General features: G+C 41.4%; 1 protein-coding gene across 3 annotated transcripts in view; it reads left to right on the plus strand.

Annotated features, from left to right (window-relative positions):
• Positions 1-10,940: 10,940 nt before the first annotated feature.
• Positions 10,941-20,925, plus strand: part of TRAF2 (TNF receptor associated factor 2) — a 57,556-nt gene continuing 47,571 nt past the window's right edge. The window contains exons 1-2 of one of the 3 annotated variants that reach the window (XM_027849026.1): positions 10,941-11,192; positions 11,319-11,475. In XM_027849026.1, the coding sequence (XP_027704827.1) occupies positions 11,053-11,192; positions 11,319-11,475 (297 nt within the window). In that variant the 5' untranslated portion in view covers positions 10,941-11,052. Of the gene's footprint in view, positions 11,193-11,318; positions 11,476-16,476; positions 16,534-20,925 lie in introns of those variants that run through there. The other 2 variants (XM_027849028.1, XM_027849031.1) reach the window with 2 other exon arrangements.

Genomic DNA, 20,925 nt, shown 5'->3' on the forward strand with positions numbered 1-20,925 from the left:
AAAAGGGGGAAGACTTGTATGAACTGATGGAGAATAAAGTGGGTATATGCATGAGTTGGTCAGTCAACAAGTATTTATTAAGTCCTACTATGTTCCAAACCCTAAGCTCTAGAAATCAATTCATATATGAATGAGATTAAAATCCTTCTATCCCAGGGTGGGGAACCTGCAGCCTCGAGTCCACATATAGTCCTCTAGGTCCTCAAGTGTGGCACTTTGAATGAATCCAAATTTCCCATAACAAATCCCCTTAATAAAAGGATTTGTTCTATAAAACTCAGACTCAGTAAAAGGCTGCACCCTAGGACCTAGAAGGCCACATACGGCCTCAAGGCCACAGGTCCCCCACCCCTGCATCCCATTTAACCCTGATATCATGTAAGAATACATTTTAACCACTTAGCCCTGATATATTTATCAGGTGAAAAGAGGACTCAATTAATCAATTATTCCAATTTAGACTAAGTGGGAAAAGTCCTTGAAAATCATCAGATGACCTGCAGCAGCTACACAGGAAGTCTTTTGCAATCGAGTGAAAGACTTGGTGAATATAAAAACAGGGAGCCAGTTCAGAAGCCAAGAGATTTGAGCAAGTAGAGAGAAGAGAGTGCAATTTAGAGGAGGTTATTAGGAAAGCACCCTGGTATGTTGGACTGAGGCTCTTCTCATTGAGTTGAGCATGTGCTCTCTAATTGCCAAGGATGGACACATTTGTTTCTCAGGATTACTGTTCAGTACTATTCCAACTAGCTAAACTGTTACAAAGCACTTGATTGAAGGAGAAGAACAGAGTTTTGAGCTCAGTCTTAGCTTGGTCTCCTCTTTCCTACCCTTATATGGAAGAAGTTCCTGCAAATTTCAAAGGGTCTAGAGGATTTGGGATTTCCATCTCCCATTTGTGAATTTGCAATGTTGGTGGAGCGGTTGATGGCAGTATCTACATTGAGAGCCAAGGACATCCCAGACAGATTCAAGACTACAGAGTCCAATGGAAACGTTACATCTTACCTAAAGGAAACATATTGAGGATGCTAGCAAAAGGATTTCTAGGGACTATGAGTTACCTTTTTGCCACATGTGCTCTCTAAGCTCTGAGTGTGTTTCCTCCTGGATTCTGAATATACTTAAGGAAAAATGAGTGAAACTTTTGAGGAATATTTGCACCAATTGTTCTTACTATTCTACCTTAGTAAATTGTTGTGGTTCAGTTGTTTCAGTTGTGTCTGACTCTTCATGACTTTATTTGGGGTTTTCTTTACAAAGATACTGGAGTGGTTTGCCATTTCCTTGTCCAGCTCATTTTACAGTTGAGGAAACTGAGGCAAACAGAGTTAAGTGACTTACCCAGGGTCACACAACTAGTAAATGTCTGAGGCTGGATTTGAATTCAGAAGGATGAGTCTTTCTGACTCTAGGCCTGAGACTCTTTCCACTGCACCACCTAATGCAGCATTTACCTTAGTGAATGTTCCCTTTCTAAAAACTAAGTCTGGCTGATGGATAGATAATCAATTGACAATCATATCAGGAAGCACCACACAGACAGAGACTTGTGAGCTATAGAGCAATAGAAATACAACACTCCCCCAGACCCTTGAAGTTGACCCTAAAGCTCTGAGGGTACAAGTAGCAGCCTTGCTCCGGGCACCCAACCTGGTAGGAGGAGTTGAGGCTGGGATAATAGTTTCAGAGCATAAACAACAACAATAATATAAAGCAAAATACATGTGTGACCAGTATTTCCTGACTGGTCCCATTGTTTTCCCATGCCTAGGGCTAAGAAAGAGCCATCCACCCAGTAGTCTATAAAAGGAAAAAAGAAAGGCCTCACCTCTCTTTTTCTTCCTTTAAGCACATCACTTTGGGACTCTGCCAGCTCCCTCTTGCATTTCTGGAGAGCAGGAGGAGGGGGAAAAAATCCCCCCTATTGCCAAAGGGTCCATTCGATCAATAAATCAAGAAGCATTTATTAAGCACCTACCAACCACCAGGAAATATGTTGGGCTTCCTGAGCACACAAAAGTTTTTCTCCCTACCCCCAAAGCTTCTAATATAATGATGATTAAGAACATATGGCAAGGAGAACATTTTTTGTTCTCCTTGTGTGTGTGTGTCTAGATGAGCCTGAAACTGGATCTCAAGTCCTGAATGCTTCTTCTGTTTTGTATTTCTTTCCCGGAGCCCAAATCACTGATCAGTAATCCTTAGAAACAGATGTGTCCAACCTTGACAGTTACTGAGCACATGCTCAGCTCCATAAGAAGTGCCTCAGTCCAGCAAATCGGGGTTCCCCTCTGATCTCCCTCTCTAAATAGGCATGGAAGAGAGCCTGTGCAAAGATATGAAATCAGAAGGTGGAACACTGTGTGTGAGGAACAGCAAAGGCTAGTTTGGCTGTATCTTAGAGATACAGACAGAGATCACAGTGTTTGTTGGGGTAGGGGAGGGAGGGTATGATGTATAATTAATTTTGAAAGCTAGACTAGAACCAACTTGTGAAGGGCTTTAAATTTTAAACAGAGGAGTCTGTGCTTTATTCCAGGGGCAACAGGGATCCGAAATTTCTTAAGCAGGAGAGTGACATGGCCAAATCTGTGTTAGGAATATCACTTTGGCCATTGTGTATAGGACACACTGTAGAAGAGAAAGACTGCAAGGAGTATATTTACATAGTTTAGGTGAGAAGTGATAAGGTCCTAGACTAGGGTAGTTGGAGAAGGGTCTCCTCTTCCTCAGGCTGTTGTGAGTAGAGAAAAGGGGATGGATATGAGAGTTGTTGAGGGCACAGAATAGAAGAGACTTGGCAATTAATTGGATATACCACCTAATCTCCAGATGGCACTTATTAGTACACAGAGATCCCTTTATTCTTCCCTTATCCTACCACCCATTGTTAACATACTAAACCTACTTTCCTCTCCTCAAGCTGTCCTTTACTGCCAGAAGATTTTGACTCTTACTTAATTGAGAAAGTAGAGACCATTTGCTGTCAGTTTCTTCTCTCCTAATCCATACCTTAAATGTCCCTTCTCTGTTCCTTTGCTCAAGTCACTGAGGAAGAAGTGACCTTTCTCCTTATCAAGGTCAAATCTTCCATATTTGTGCACTTGATTCTGGACTTGGTTGCTGTTGGACAGGGTGGATCCTGTGGCTCCACAGTGGGGCTTCAGCCCATGTCCTGAGATGTCTGGCCCTGCATAGTCCAGGGTTTGAGAGAGGAATCTGAGAGCAATTTAATCCAAGCCAAACAAATGCTTTTTCTGCCGAGTGGTGTTATAATGGATAGGTTGAAGGACTTGGAGTTAAGACCTAAATTCCAGTCCTGCTTTGGCCTTGCTATGTGACCCTAAGCAAGTTAATTTCTTGTGCCTCAGTTTCCTCAACACAATGGGGATAACAATAGCACCTACTTCACAGGTTTGTTGTGAGAATCAAATGAGGCAACACATATAAAGTGCTTTGTAAACCTTGAAACACTATGTAAATGTTAGCTTTTATTATTGAACTTGAGCCCAAAGCCAATTAGTATGAAATTCTCTCCTCATTGGTGGAGCTATACATCTTGTGCTTTCATGGAGGTCAGAGTGGAGCTGGTGAGAGTAGGAGAAAAGACAGATCTGATCCAGTCTCTTCAGTTTATTTGAGTTCTTCTGGCTTCCAGCTTCAAGAGAAAAGTTCTGCAATGCCAACCTCTTTTCAAGTTGCTTAAGGGAAAGAAAGATTCTGGAAAGAAGTCAACATGAGAGGAGCTAGCAGTGACCATCACATCCTCATCTATACCTTAGAATGTCTCTTTGAGGGAGATCTGAGATTTTCTCACTTTCTTTCTCTCTCCTTTGGCCTAAGTTATCTTGCTCCCAATGGGAGCACTCATTTATTTTGGGTATTGTCTGGAATATATCTTCATATGTGTACTTTCTCTGATTTCTATTTTTCTATCAACTTGGATAAATTGGTTTCTTTGCTATTTGCTATGTATGTATTCATTGGAAACTGGTATTTGGTGGGAAGGGGGTCAAACCTAGGTTATAAAGCTTGGCCTCCCCTTCCCCCATTAGGAAATAGTGATCTGGAGTTCAGCTTTAATCTAAAAATTACATTTCCTAGACTAACAATACTTAGGGGACAGATAGGTATAATTCTAGCCCAGTACCCATTACCCAGGTCAGTTCTTTTATAAAGTAGGGAAAGATTTGAGTCATCAAATACAAAATCATGCTCCCTTAAAAACAATTTATGAAATTAAACATGAGTGATAGAAAAAAATCTAAAAGAATAGTTATAGTAAAGGAGCTTGAATTTTCTTTTTGTTACAAGAAAAATTGTAAGAGAAAAGAGAGAAAAGGGACCAGCCTCTGGTCTCAACCTCCTGCTTCCCTTTCTGCTAGGAATTAAAGTCTCCGTTGAAGAAAGGGGAGGGGCAGATGCTAAAAGGTGTCTATTCTTGCCTCCCTACAAGCCACATACAATGCTATTTTATTACTAATAAGTATTGCTATTATTAATATTTATTAAATTTATATGATTAAATTAATATTAAAATATTATTAGTAAATAAAATAAAAGTTAATTGGAAGGAGAGAACAATGTCAAGGTGGGGTGAAGAACAGGAAAGACAACCTTTGGAAAGTGACACCTGAGCTGAGCCTTTCAGGAAGCTAGGAGTAAAAGAAGTCAGGATAGAGTGCATGGGGTACACAACCTATGCAAAGATGGGGAGGACAGATACAGGAACTGGAATGTTGAATTCTCCTAATATCAAGGAAATCAATTTGATTGGGACAGTACATGCAGAGGAGAAATGGACAGGGTCAAGGGACTAAACCAGATTGCTGGCCCTGTGACAGAAGAGCAGGGAGGGAAGGTGGAGAAAAGAGAGAAGAGCCAAAAATGTCTGAAAGGGTGGTGGAGGAAGAGATGATGACTAGCAGGCTGTGTCTGTTTACACACTTGACCTCAACCAGAGGCAGTGACACACTTCTTTGCATGTGAATCATCACAGATTTGGTGCTTGGCAAAATTTAGGATAGTCTGTACTGTACTGAGTCCCCTTCTCTCATATACTGGGCTTATTGACTAAAAGTAAGAGAGGTGGACATTTCTCCAGTGCTCAGGCCTAATCTATAGCTGGGTTAGAAGTGGGAAGCTAATCTGATGAAATACCCTGAATTCTTGCAAGGGCTGGGATTGCCAGGTCCAACTTGGCTCTTAATAGGTTAGGAAATGCTAAGAGTTTGAGAGTCTACATAAACCAGAATACACTGCAATTGCATTAATTGTACCTCCAAGGAAGGTCAAAGTAGAGGCTTGCTGGGTAATGTAGTTCTTGGGCACTCTGATTTGGCCTCAGATTCTGCCTAGTTCTACTGCTCTCCAATGTCACCAAGGACTGTCCCTTACCTTCCCCACAAAGTGCCACAGTGACAAGGAAAAACCAGGTATCTGGGTTAGAAAAGCCTGGGCCTGGAGCCTAGAATAGGACTCAGGAGTTCTGACTGCCCCCTTTCTCCCCATCTCCCTTATTTTATATGCCTTATTCAAGATGATTCCATTTCTTCATCAAGGGCATCAAGAAGTGTCTGTATAACCTGCTTGGTATAGAGTCCAGCAAGACCATGTCACACATAACTGGGAAGAAAGGGAGACAAAAGGGGAACCACCTGTGTCCAACCTCTTGAAGACCAGAAGCCAGCTCAGTTCATACATCCATAGGATATAAAGCTTATGGCTGGGAAGGTCTTTAGAGAGCATCTATTCCAACCCCCTCATTTTACAGATAAGAGCATTGAAGCACAAAGAGAGTTAAATGACTTGCCCAAGGACACAGTTAGTGAGTAGCAGAGGTAGAACTGAAACCTAGGTCCTCTGGCTCCAAATCCAGTAAGGCATTGGTCCACATTCTGATCCCAGCCCTGGTCAACCCAGCATCATTGGTTGGTCAGCACAGGTTATTCCTTATGTGCTGTTAATAGTGGTAACACAGATGAACTAGGAAGGTCACCAGAGAGGGCAAAGTAGAAGGAAGAACATATAGTAGGATTACAACATTCATTTAAGAATTAATAATAATATTAACAATAACAATATTACTAATAATAGAAGCTAGGTGGCCCAGTGGATAGAGCACTGAGCCTGGAGTCAGGAGGACCTGAGTTCAAATCCATCCTCAGACACTAACTGTGTGATCCTGGGTAAACCACTTAACCTGTCTACCTCAGTTTCCTCATCTGCAAAATGAGGAGAATAATAGCACCTACCTCTCAGGGTTTTTGTGAGGATCAAATGAGATAATAATTGTAAAGTACTTATCATAGTGTCTGGCACATAGTATGTGCTATATAAATGTTAGTTATTTTTAGTAAGTGACAGCAATGAATTGAATTCAGGTCTTTGGACTCCATATTCAGTATATGACTCTTAATTACACAATACTGCCTCCTAATCCAGGGACTTGAAAACATCAGCAACCCCAGCCTCAATGCTAACATAGATTCAGAGCCAACTCCCCTCTCCTCCCTCCCAATACAAGCACAGCACTATACTTGTATACCAAACCTTGGCATTTGTTGACAGGAAATACTAAATGAGTTTTTATTAAAATAGGCCACTCTATTTCATACGAACTTATTTTCACTGTAGAGAGAGACTGGTTTCTGCAGACTCATAAGGCAAACAAAAGCAAAGTGACTTGCCTGGGGACACAGCTAGTGTCTGAAATCAAATTTGAACTCAGGTCCTCCTGACTCCAGGCCTGGCACTCTGTCCACTGCGCCAACTAGATGCCTCTACTTGATATATATATGTAACAGTCTGGTCCTTTAATCTCTCTGGGTCTCATTTTCTTCTGTCTGTAAAAAAAGAGGGATTCTATTAGATGATTTCTTTGGAGCCTTCTAGGTCTAAGCTCCACGGGAACCTGAAATTCTTGTTTAGTCTGCTAACCCCTCAACTCCTCTTCCTGTTGAGGGTCCTGGGAGAACCAAGACTTAATTCAACTGAGTGAAGTATAGCTTCCGGCCAAGCCTCAGATTAGGCCCACAGGCTTTGGTAGTCTTAGTGCAATGTGACAACGCTAGCCCCTGGTGCCACCAGATGAATTAGCATTCAATGAAATGACTGTCAGATCCTTGCACTGGAAGCCTGAGAAAGCATTTTTACAATGAATGCTTGGAGGATCTCCTTATAAATTCCTGTTGTGCTCAGAAAAAGTAATGCTGTCTTTTGTCCAGCAGATGGCAATAACTCACCCTAATTGACTGCTTTTGTACTAATCTAAACAATAATGAATCCGTAATACCAGGGATGTCATGAGGCTCATATAAGATAATGGATATAAAGCACTTGGCAAACCTTAAAATGTCACATAGGTGCCTATTATCACTATCACTACTATTTTTGTTGTTGAGTAATTTCAGTTTGTGTCCAACTCTCCATTTGGGGGTTTTCTTGGCAAAGATGCTGGAGTGGTTTGCCATTTCCTTATCCAGATCATTTTACAGATGAGGAAACTGAGGCAAACAAGGTTAAGTGACTTGCCCAGGATCATATAGCTAGTAAGTGTCTGAGGCAGATTTGAATTCATGAGGATGAATCTTCCTGACTCCAGGCCCAGTGTTCTATCTACTGTACTTTCTGGAGTAGGAGAAGTGTAGTGGCAGTAGTAGAAGGAGGAGGAGGAAGAAGAGGAGGGGGAAGAGAAGGAGGACAGGGAGCAGGGGAGGATAGTAATAGTAATAGTATTAGCAGTATGGTGGTAATAGTAGGAGTAGTAGTAGTAGAAGTAGTAATGATAGTAGGAGTAGGAATATAGTAGTCATCACCTGGCCTCCAAACTGGTGATACCTTCATTCCCTTAGCCTCCAAGTTTATTCCTCCTGAGTTCAAGCAATGTTTATAGAGCAATACAGGGGTATGCTGCTAACCAGGCTCTCCAGAAAGCAAAACTAGTGTATACACACCCTTCTAAGTTTAATCCACATCATTAACACTTTAGATCTAGTCAATCAACAAAATAAGTGCCAATTTCTGAGGTGTAAGTCCTCACACTGAAAATTTAACAATCTTTGGCAAGCAAGCCAATTAGAATTGACTCTAGCACACCCCTGGATACTGCTCTATATTTTCTCAGAGAGCCCACAGTATCATCACATTAATTCACTGAATTCCTGTGAGTTATTTAAGAGGACTGGGGCAATTCTTGTATTGTAGGTGGAGACCCTGAAGCATTAGAAAGTGAAGCATTTGCCTAAAATCTCATAGTTACAAAGTGATAAGCTCTGGAAGCTGAACCCAATTCTTCCGGAAGGGGAAAGAGATTCCAGTAGGTTACTTTCTCTTCTCAAAGACCACCTGCAGAGAGCAGGGTATCCCATAAAGCAGTACGATCTACTCCTGAATATCAAAATTCATTGAAAAGTCATTTCAGTTGGAGTCTAGGATGGATTACACACCTTATTTTATAATACTGCTACCTTAATTGGGTTTGATTTAGGCTAACATTCGAGTGAAGTTGTATTTCCGCTATACACACCTACTGACAGTGAATGAAGGTGTTCTGGGTAGGAGAGGGAAGTCAGCCCAGAATTTAAAAGTTGCCATGGATAACACACAAGATGGAGAACAAGTTCATATGCAACTAATCAGATCTTTGCTGCTGCCTTTCAACTGTGCTATACATGAGCATACTTGCACATTTGTGCTTGTATCTGTGGCTTTAAAGCTTGGTAAACTACCCTCTGGTGTTATTTTTGGAGGGGGATTTCTGAGCCCCAAGTATGGTGATAGGCCTTTATAGAAATGCTGCTGTCAGATGACTTGAGTGATTATGAAACTAGCCTCTTTCTGAAATCCCAGACACATGATAAAGCTAGTCTTCAAAAAAGAAGCTTTTTTTGAGGAACAATTTGGTTTATAAATACAGTGAAATCATATTATGGACTTAGAATCTCACTTTTCTACAGACTCTATTAGCCTTCAGGTCAAATAATTTCCTCCTTATCCTCCAGAAAATGTCTTCTCTTAGAACCCAGAAAATTAGTGCTGTGCTCCCTTGTCATATACATATGTTATTAACAGATTGCTGCTTATGCTTTGTTCTCGAAGAGGACCATGACATCAGGAAGGTGATGCCATGACATGCAAATGAATTGGATTTAAGTGAGGGAGGGCTGTGCAAAGTCACCAGCCTCACTTTCTCCTCCAGAGCCATCTCATGATCTATATCAACAGATAATACTGTAATGAAGTCCTGATTCCTAGGACCTGAAAGATGTGTTGGAAGTGTCACCATATATTTCTTGGACTTTAATTGGTTTAGGATTCAGAATTGACTATAATTTAACTAGTGTCAAAGGCAAAACCATAACTAGGGAAGAGCAATTGGGGCTTTTTACAACGATACAAAATTTAGAGAGCACTAACAACTTGCACAATCCTTCCACGTAGAAACAATAGAGTTTAGCACTTTGCTAGCAAGAAACTAATTAACAAGAAGCTACCAGATGGCCAGCCCGGGTGGTGCAATGCACAAAGTGCCAGACCTGGAATCCAGAAGCCCTGTGTTTAAATCTACCCTCAGACACTTACTAGCTGTGTGACCCTGGACAAGTCACTTAACCCTGTTTGCTTCAGTTTCTCAACTGTAAAATGAGCTGGAGAAGGAAATGGCAAACCACTCCAGTATTTCTATCAAAAAACAAACAAAACCCAAACAATGCTAAATAGGGTCACAAAGAGTTGGATATGACTGAAATGACTACATACGACAACAACAAATATTATATAGAAATTGAACTAGGTCAAGCCTATTTTTTCTAGATACTGAAGTGGTATAAGGGAAGAGGTCATAGCCTTAAGATATCAGGAAAATATTTATACATTGTTCTTGTCATATCATTGAAGTAAATATCCCTTTGGACCGAGTTTAAGTGGTTAAATGTAACAGGGATGGTATCATGGGCACCTAACAATGGGGGCAACACTGGTGAGGGTTTGAGTCAATGGTAGTAGAGAAGAGAGATGCCTCAACCCCTCAGTGTATTTACTCTGCAACTCTGAGGGAGAGATGTAGTTTCCTGGCCCCATAAGAGCAAACCAGAGTATTCACACTACATCTTCTAGGGGTCCCCATACACTCCTATGTCTCTACAAGGCACTTCCATTCTGTATCATCACAGTTCTCTGAGAAGCAGGCTCCCCAGAGTCCTCCACATGGAGAAAAGCCAAATGAGAAATTCTATGCATATGTGAGACCTTTCCCCCAACATTACACATACCTTGTATCTCATTTGGTATTTTTATTGGAGAAGTATTTCTGATGACTACTCCTTGTAGAAATCCTACTGTTTATTTTTCCAGTATCTCCCTACGTGGTGTCATCTTCCAGATAGGGAAACCGAACCCTTGGGAACCTGGCATAATATAGAACCTATATTGTGGTGGGAAACACACTCAAACATCCTGATCTCCAATACAGCATGCTTAAATTTTTTTAAAAAATCAAAATGTCAAGTCAATGACCTTCTTTAAAGAACATGGCTGAGGAGGGTTGAAATTAGCCCTTGAAATGTCAATAATTAAGCTATTTGTTATCACTAAACCCCCTCTCAGAAATTTTTTTGTTCACTTCAGTATTTCGTTCCTGTTTAAAGTTCATGAAGCTGTTTCCCCTAAGCCTGTCCAACAAGTGAGATAGACAGTTTATGATATTCATTTGCTGCTCGAAATCTGAAACTTCCTGGTCAAGCTTTGGCAGAGCAAGTTTTACTTTCTTTTCTGTTTAAAAAAAGAGAGAGAGAGGGGTGGGGGTGGGGGGGAGGGATAGAGAGATTACCGAGAATGAGAGACTACTCCGGTACCTGGAATGAGTCACCCTCTTTTTTAAGCTAGTAAGCAGCCCCTCCCAGTGTGCTAAAGTAACATGACGTCAGAATTGTGTCTTTGAGCTTTTAACATCTACAAGCCCCAACTACTCTACTGACTTCATAGGCTACTAAGGAGGAAGACAAGGAGTGCTAATTCTGTGGGTGTGTCACAATTTTCTCTAGAGGTAGCATGGACCTTGATTCTGGGCTTCTGGGTCATCTTCCCAACTCTGCTGCCAATCTCTTGCGTGATCTTGGTGGAGTCACTGCTCCCCTCTGTTCCTCAGTTTCTCCCTCTGTACCAATGGGGAGATTGTTTTTCAACAACAGGTAACATCTGGAACTGGAACTTTTATTTCTCTGATGGCTGATGATCTATTCTGTATTTCAAAATTGGCATGGTGAACTTTTTAAAGTTTGAGTATTCTGGTTTATTATTTCTTTTCTTCTCCTCAGGACATTCCATTCGGGTGAGCAGAGACAGCTTGACACTCCATGGAGCCTGATATCAACGGGACATGGGCAAAATGCATTATCAGCTTCTCCGACTTCTGGGCAAGACCCTGGACAGGTAGTCTCTGATACTGGACCCCTCAATCCAGCTCTGGATCAGGTAGGTACAACTTGGGTAGTAAAAGAGAAAATTCTTCCATTAATTCAACTGGGGCCACAAGCTCGTTAAGGCTTTGGGGTTACCCTTTGGTTGACAGTGACAGTAAAATTGGAGATAAGAATTTCCAGGGCTGTGTAACTGGCTGCTTATTGGGGGAATTAGTATGTGGTCTGAGTGAGGGAACCCCCTAGATTCATTTCAAGGTTGAAAAGTTGGGAGATCCCCTACCTGAACAGCTTTTCTGAGAGTGTGAAAGGTCCTAGTGGTATTCTCTGAAATGTAGAGGTTATGGGAGGAAGGTAAAATGTCTCAAGATTCTCTAACTTCTCTGAAGGTTATCATCAAACAATCTGGCAGTTTTGTGCCTAACTCCAGGGAGAATATATTTACAATATTTTATTAAGAAATAATTTTGTTAAGCCCTTTCATAATCCTATCCTTATTTTTTTCCTGTGCATATTTTATCTGGAAGTTTTTTAAATTAAGAAATTTAATTACCCTTATAATCTGAGAGAACTCTACATCCCATATTGTGGAAGACATTGAGGTAGTAGGTAAAGAGATGTTATCTCGGTTAACCAGTTAGTCTAGTGGATAAAAGGACTTTTTTTGGCATCGGAGTTGTTGGTGAACTAGGCAGGGGTGGATGTCATCTTCTGAAAAGACTAAATTTAATTAATAAGGGAAAGTGAAAAGAGACAAAAGAAGCCAGAAGCCAGAAGAAGGAGGCTCATATTAGATATTAGAAATTACCCTAATCTCAGGCAGTCTCCATGTCAGGTTTAGATTCAGGACAGGCATGCATCGAAGATGAAAGGGCATACAGGAATGGCCAATCACTGAGGCAATTAATGAAGGGAACACCCAGGGTTCAATGCTATGGAGAAAACATAGTTTATTCAAGCCAAGCAGCTGAGTAAGAATGTTGCAATGGCATGTGTTGATTTTTGGACAGGGAAAACATGAAATTACACAATTTTAATTGTATGTCAAGCAGTATAATAGGAGTGGGATCAGACACACAGGAAATAGAATAAAACAGCTAAGATGTATATAGCATTTTAAATCTTGTAAAGCACTTTATGTACATTACAATATTGAAGAGGGGGATTTGAATACAATTATTTTCCAACTTTGAGTTCAGTCAATGTTACTTCTGAGGGTTGCAAAAGATTATTTAAAGGAAGGAAAGAAGCATTTTCTAAACACCTACTATATACTAGGCAGTGTGAAAAGCACTTTACAAATATTATCTTGTTTGATTTTCAAGACTTGGGAGGTAGGTGCTATTATTATTCCCCTTTTACAGTTGAGGAAACTGAGGCAGGTAGAGGTTAAGTGACTTGCCCAGGGTTACATAGTGTCTAAGGTCAGAATTGAACTTAGGTCTTCCTAAGTGATCCACAGGACCACCTAGTTGTCTCTTTAGGGCACATCATTCCCTTCATTATTTCTTACTCTACTGTTCTTTCTAGGTAATATTATAAAATCTCCTTTATTGGAAATGACAGGAGAGGAAAGAGGAAAGCCAGTTTAAATTACAGAAAATTTTAAAATAAATTCAATTTTTTTTTCTTTCAGGGCTATGGAATTATACCAAAAAAAGTACTAGGCTTACCTTGTTGCCAAATAATCTTAATAGGAAGTTTTACAAAAGGATTTACAGTTAATAAAACAATAGATTGTATGTAAATGATACTTCTGAAGTGCTTTTAAAACTTTTATTTTCTTTAAGGACAGGGACTGGACCTTTGATTTCATTGGTACAGGGAACTCCCCAGAGGAGCTCCTTTTCCCAAGGTAGGTAGGTCAGCAACCTGCTTCTCTGTAATTTATAGGTTGAGATAGCTGCCTAAAGCATATTTTAGGAGATTTGACCAGGATCATACTGAGAGGTAGGATTTGAACTTAGACCTTTCTGGTTCTGCCTATACTTCTCAATCTATTATTATGACTCTTTTTCAATGTAATTTTCTTTAAAAGATAATGAATTTGTTCAGCAAATAACCTTGCTAGCAGGGATCTTAGAGATCATCTAATCCTATCTCCTCATTTTACAAATGTTAAAACTGAGGCCTAGAGAGATTATCAAGTCTAACTGTTTAAGGTCAAACAGTTAGTGTTAGAGTCAGCTCTCTTGAATTAGCCTACAACAGTGCCCTTTCCTGTCCCTTCTTAACAAGAGCAAATTTCATCAAAATTATTCAGATTTTGAATGGAGGTGGTGGTGGTGGTGGTGATGGTGGTTGTGGCGGCGGCGGTGGGGCGGCGGCAGTTGGGTCTGAAATTTTATTGTTAATTCCTCAGAAATTAAATGACATAAGCAAGGTTGAACAACTTCCTCATACACTGGTCCACACAGGCTTCCTGTTAAATCTGATAGTGTATTAACAATATCATTTTGGGTTTTTGAGATTCTGTAACACAGTAGAAAATGCTTGAGGGCTAGAGTATCTATTTGGTTTATAATTAAGCCCTGGGGAAGAGACTTTGACTATTTCCAATCATTGGTTATGGAAAAAATTTCCACTTTTAATGACATAAGCCTCATTCTTTGGGTGTGTCTAATTTAATATAATGGTAACTGACCCCTGAATTCATCAGTAGCTACTCTAAGTAAAATGTAATCTAATGATAACTCTTCACCTCTTCAGCATTTAAGGTGCTTGGTTCAGACTATTTTAACTACTTCTATAACAACCTTACAGCTATCTAGAATCAAAGAATGCTAGGGTTAAATGAGACCTGAGATCAAATCATACAACTCGATCACTTTAACTTTCACTTCTATTGATCTAACTTCATCCTCATAGCAATTCTGTTTGAGGCAGCAAAGGGTTAGCGCTGACTTTAGAGTCAGGAAAGAAGGGGTGTCAAGTCCTGCCCCTGTGATGCATATTAGTTGTGAGTTCATAGACCAATCATCTAAACTTTCAGTGTTACAGACAACTCTGTGAGACTGTAAATTTCAAGGAAATTAATTTGTTGAAATGCATTGGTAGAGGGAGTTTTTACCTGGGGAACTGCCTATCTTGATGAAATCATAGGTCCAGATTTCCTCTTCCCCTGTCCACTCCATGCCCCAAGGGGGGAAAAAATTCTACCAGTTTCATGAAGTAGGTACTCCTCGTTTGAGAGAAAGTGTAGATCACATAGGTAGTTGGTGGCAGCCCTGGGTTCAAGAACCTCAGAACTCCAGATTCCTAGCTTTCTCCTATTTGAATTAAAACAATCCTGCTTCAGCTCTAGCTATTTCTACCAGGTCTTTGTTCTCTGCCTTCAAGTATTCTAATATCAGGTACTATGTCTTCTATATAGATCTAAACCAGAGGAGCTCTTAACTGGCAAGGGTTTCAAAAATGATTTTCAAGTAATTTAGAGATCCCTTCTAGTATAACATTCTTTGGAAGGTGCCAGAGTATTAAAGGAAAAGTAACATAAGTTTGAAGTAGTTATATTTAATTTCCTCTGTGTTGGTTCAGAATGCTAGAGTCTTAGCCTTAAAGACCAATAACTTTATAGATAGGTGCAGAATCAGGGACAGGAGAATTCACTGAAAAGAGATGATTTCAAAAAATTGTCAAATTCAGGGTATTTTCTAGGCAAAGTTTCACTGTCCTCGATTTTTATTCCTCCTGGAACCTTCTGACACAAAACATTCTATTATAGTACTTATTGCTGCTACCCATTGAAGATAATTGTGTGAAATGTATAAAGTGAAGATTTGGATTTGAGGTTACCTGTTTTTGGCTTTTGGTTACAGTGGCTTATATCATACTTCATTCATGGTGAAACCAGCATGTTTTGGGGGCAAGGAGTGATGTTTTTAAGCTAATCAGTCTTGATGTAAGATTCTGGTGGCCAGGAAGATACAAGTCATCATAGTTAGCCTCCTTTTGGACCCCAGGACCCCCATCTCAATTCAACATTTATTAAGCACCTACTGGTTGTGCTACACTGGAGATATTAATTTTTTTTTCTTTTTAAAAGGCAGTCCTTGGGGCAGCTAAGTGGCCCAGTGGATAGAGCACTGGCCCTGAAGTCAGGGGGACCTGAGTTCAAATCCGACCTCAGACCAAACACTTGACACTTAACTAGCTGTGCGACCCTGACAAGTCACTTAACCCCAACTACCTAAAAAAAAAAACAACCAAAAACAAAAGGCAGTCCTTGCTTAAAAGTAGCTTACGGTTTAATGACAGGAGGAGAGGATAGTACATAGACATAAATATGTATGATAGAAGGGAGAAGGTGATAACCGGGAAAGGAGAGATCTGAAAAATTTGAGAATTCCAGGATTATTTTCAGTAAGGTTTTGGGGGTGATATTATCAAATTTCCTCTGGCTGGGTAAGACTAAAGTGAAAGGGTGATGCTCTTGACCCTGAAGCCTGGGAAGGGGTGGGCTCAGGACCTACGCTGGAATTTTGTGCAAAGGGCCCCACCACCCCCATATCGCTGGGGCACCTATATGTGTATCCATATTGTCTCACTTCTTCAAACAAAAGGGGAGGTACATTTTTCTTCATTTTTTTTTTCCTGGGGCCCAAGTCATTACAATTTCACTGTGTTTGGTTTCAATTTAGTAGGAAAATGCTAATTCTTTAAAGTATAAGTGAGATGAGAAGGGTGTCCAGCTCGGGCCGGGACAGCCAGACGAGGCAGAGCCTCTCTGCCGTAGCCTAACCCCGAGCTGCTCGAGTGGACTTACAAGAGTAAGCCGTAGCCCAGCCCCAGGGAGCCTCCCTCACACCTCACAGTCCCGGGCGGGAGCTGACCCCAAACAGGCTCGGAAAAGGCGGGAGGCTGACTTAAGTAGTAACGGCCGCCGCCGGGCCAGCCAATGAGCGGCGTCTGCGGCTCCCTCTTCCCCCACCCTCCGTTCTTCTCCCCCCGCCCCCCCCCCCCGTTTCCCCCCCCCCCCATCCCCGCCGCCGCCGCCTCTTGGGCCCTCCTCCTGCCTGTCAGTCACTGCCCCGGGAGTGGGGGGGTGGGGCCGGCGGCGGCTGCTGCGGCGGCGACTCAGGCTCCAGTTCCGGGGCGAGCGGCGGCCGTTGGGGTGAGTTGGAGGCGGTTGGGGCCGCCGAACCCCGGAGCGGGAGCTGGAGAGGGGGAGGGGGAATTCCGTTGCGATTAGCGGGGCCGAGCCGGTCCGAGCCGCGGGAGGCAGCTGTGGCCGCAGCCACCCCTCGAGGGGGGCAGGTGGGCTGGGAACCGGGGGCCCGGTCTCTTTCGTCTCCTCCTCCTCAGGTGCCCGAGGACGGGAGGGGGGCGACGCTCCCTACGGGCCCTTCGGGACGGGTCCTCCTGCTCCCCAGACCCCGTCCGCCCACCTCCACCCCGGGCAGGCCGGCCTGGGCCGGGGCACGCTCCTCGGTCTCGGCCTTCCCCTCCTCGAGCCGCCCGGGCGGACCCTCACTCTCGCGGAAATTGGGCCGGGGGTGGAAAAGGCGTGGGGATGCCACCGTGGGGGGAAACCGAGATTTCCAAACTCCGTTTTGCCCTTATTTGCATCGAGTCCTGGAGAGAGGAAGTCGGTGGGGGGAGGCGGGGAGGGAGCCGGTGAAGGGGAATTTCCAGCTCTTCTTTAGGATCGGGGCTTGACAGGAAGCGCTTCGCCGGGAGCCCTGGGCATATTTGTGTGCGGAGGAGAGGAGCTCTGCAAATGGGGGAAGGCCCCCGGGGGCCCTTCTCACGGCCCCCACCCCCCACTCCGGGGGGACTTTTACTTGGGAATCATCCTCAAACTGAAAGCCAGTTTTTTGTTATGTCTGAGTAGTCCATGAATGGATTCCCTGGGCTGACTTGGCTCACATCCTTCTTAAAGTGTTCCAAAGATTCCTGACTTAAGTATGCATGCATACCTTTTCCGGGGACAGGCCTAAAGTGTTCTGTCTGGATAGAAGAGATCCAGATTCATTTTAAACCCTTACTTTTCGTAGTGGTGGGGTTCAGGAGAGAGCAGAAGAGGCTCTAGCCATTAGAATTCACATTAGTGCTTTTACAAAGAATTTATCTCACTTGATTCTCACAGTGATCCAGTAAAATAAGTAGTACATACACTATTTTTTACTATTTTGTAGATAAGGAAGCTTAAGAATATCAGAAACTTTTAAGTGACTGCTTGCCCAAGTTCATACAGGACTGTAGTTAATGTGTGACAGAATCAAGACTTTTTGCCCAGAATAAGACTCCTAGCTCACTGCTCTTCAAGATCATGTTCTAGCCCCTTTAGAACCAAGTAATAATTTTTATTATTTTAGCGATAATGGAACTTGAGTATTCCAGAAACTTTTAAGTGACTACTTGCCTAAGTTCATACAGTACTATAGTTAATGTGTGGTGGAATCAAGACTTTATGCCAGTCTTCAGACTCCTATAGGCCACACTGCTCTTTAAGAGCATGTTCTATCTCCATTAGGGCCATTCAGATTCACTATATTTCATGGCCATAGAATCTATCACTACCCCCTAGCAAGCTGTATCTTATTGTGTCACAGGTCAAGAGTGTGAGTTGCTCAGTGTAATCTCTTATCACTGCTGGAAAAGCAGCTCAAAATGTTTTCTATTTTCGGTGAAGTGCCAACTTTTTAGATCAAGGACAGCACATTTTGTCATTTACCAGGGCTTAAGGCTTTAATAGCAAGGCATGGAGTTCTGATTAGAATGAAATTGGGCTCTCCTTATTTGGAACCTTAGGTCTGGTTTCTAGTCTCAGTCATACTACTGTATCATTTTGAGCAAACAGATTTTATCAACAGGTAGTCATTGTTTCACATGGTTGAACAAGCACTGGACTAGGTGGCTAGAGACTTGGATTCAAGTCTTAGCTCTTCACTAGATAAAAATGTAATCTTGGGCAAGTTATTTTGACTAGATAGGCCCTAGTGTCTTTATCTGTAAAATGGGGGAAGAGGTTGGACTAGATACTGTCAGGATTTTTGGAAGTTGGCAAAGAGGCAAACTTTAAGTTTGTTATAAAGAAAGACTTCTAACAAGGCTGTCCCAGAGTGCAGTGGGTCTTTTGGGGAGCTGGTCAATTCTCCTTCCCTGGAAGTCTTTCATTATAGACCCCACAAAGTAGAAATACTAGATTATGGTAAAATGCTAGCTTGGATAGTACTTTGGATAGTAAAATACTTACAAAGTACATTTTTTCCATGAATTGAAAATATGACACATTCTGGGAGAAATACATAGTTGTGGTGATTCTTTTTTGGGTATGGGTTGGACTATAGTCAACCTCTTGAGGTCCTTTCCAGCTCTGATATTATGTGCTTCTTTGCTTTTTCCCTTCAGCTTTCTCTAGAAACATTCCAAAAGTCCCCAATATTGAGTTCTAGGTACTCTGGGGAATATAGAAATATAAGATATGATACTGCCTTTTGAGAAACTTGTATTCTACTAGGGGATCAAAAGTAAGCCACTGGAAAAAATTTAAACAGTTAAATACTGAACTGCATGATAATTGACTAATACATTCATAGATGGTAATCTTAGGATGGACTATATGGACTGGAATAGTCAGAAAGTTTCTTAGGACTTAAAGAATAGATAGGTGTTGTGTCTTGAAAAATGGGTAGGATTTAGATGGTGTGGGGGGGGAGGTGCTACATTTTGAGTCTCAGGACTTGTATTCAGATCTTGTCTCTGCCACTACCTATATGGCCTTTGGCAAATCACTTAAATTCATTGAGCCTCAGTGTCCTTATCTGTATGATGGGGGGGTTAGACTAGATGGCCATTGAGAGCTTGTCTAGCTCTATAGTTATGATCCTTTGCCCTATCTGGGACAGTTTTCTCTTCTGTAAAATGAGAGGAATTGACTAGGTGACATTTGATTGAGGTTCCTTCCTGTTCTAAATCTATAATCCCATGATAAGAAGGAAGGATACTTCTGAATTCCTGATCCCAGGCCCTGCACTCTATCCACTATGCTGTCTATCTATTCCTATCTATCAGAGGCAGTAAGCGGCTCATTGGATGAAATGTAGAAGACCTGAGTGTACATCCAGCCTCAGACATTTACTAGCTGTGTGACTCTGGGCAAATTATTTAACATCTCTCTGGCTTAGATTCCTCATCTGCAAAATGAGGATAATAATGGCATCTTCATTTCAGGTAGTTGTTAGTATAAAATGAGAAGATACTTGTAAAGTGCATTGTAAACCTTAAAGCACTATATAAGTGTTATTTTCTCACAGGATTATTGTAAGGATAAAATAAGCTGTGAAATCACTTTAAGGGGTAAAAATACTTTATAAATGAAAGTGTTTTTCTCTCAGAATGTGTCATATGTTCAATTCATGAAAAAAATGTATTTTATAAGTATTTTACTATCCAAGCTAGTATTTTACCATAATCTATTTCTACTTTGTGGGGTCTACCCCATATTGTTGCATATTTAAGCAATCTTTATGAAGAGATTGCTGTAAAATAATTGTTCTTCATGTTAGTATGCAAAATTAAAAAAAATTATTTTGATGCCATTTGTCTTTATTTCCAGATAAATTCTTGTACCATTTCTTCCCTAACAGTTTTCTCCTATGGCAAAGAAAATCATTTAAGCAAAACCCACTGACATAGCATCTATGTTCCAATTCTACTTCTGACACTCTGTAACTTTAGACATGTCATTTTAATCTTACTGGGCCTCAGTTTCCATATCTGTAAAATGAGGGAGTTGAACTAGATCAACTTCCAATTTTGGATCTATGATACTGTGGTTGTATCTGATTCTACATCCTTAATCTCCCACCTCTCCAAGGAAAAGAGGAGGTGCATTTCTTCATTTTTTTCTCCTCTGGGGCCAAGATTGGTCCTTACAGTTTCACTGGTTTTGGTTTCAGTTTAGTGGGAGAATGCTATTTCTGAAAATTGTGACATTTGGATGATGTTTTGATAAAAATAACAGTCTATAGTTAAATGAAACAACCTGGCCAATTTTTGAGAGTACAGAGGAGCTGGATTCTAGTAATGTAGTCTTATATAGTTTGTAGTATGGTTGTAAAGACTGCATCCTTTTTGCTATATTTGATGAAGGTCCCTCCTTAAAATCCATCCCACACTGCACTCATTAGTTCGGGCACTTACGTACCTAAGTTATTATTAAGTGATATTTTGTGGTCTTTGGTACAGTATAGGACAGCTGGTTAGAATGTTACTGCCCATGGGGTGATGTTGGTTATGGACAGAAGTGTGCTGTAGTGCATTCCTCACTCTTGACTCAAATGCCTGCAGGAGGTGTATTTGAGAGCTTCGTATCATTGTAAAAATTTCTTACTCACTGGGAAGGTTTACTTAGGTGGTGAAAAAAAATTGCTGTGTTTTCATGGGGCAACCAGCATGAAATTATGGATTTCTACATACAATATGTCTATATAGTTTATTACAGAGTAGTTTACAGGTAAGCAGGTCCTTAATGAGGGTTTAGTGAATTGAATAATGCTTC

The sequence above is a fragment of the Vombatus ursinus genome, unplaced genomic scaffold (assembly GCF_900497805.2).
Source record: "Vombatus ursinus unplaced genomic scaffold, bare-nosed wombat genome assembly UNPS02000580.1, whole genome shotgun sequence".
NCBI lineage: Eukaryota > Metazoa > Chordata > Mammalia > Diprotodontia > Vombatidae > Vombatus > Vombatus ursinus.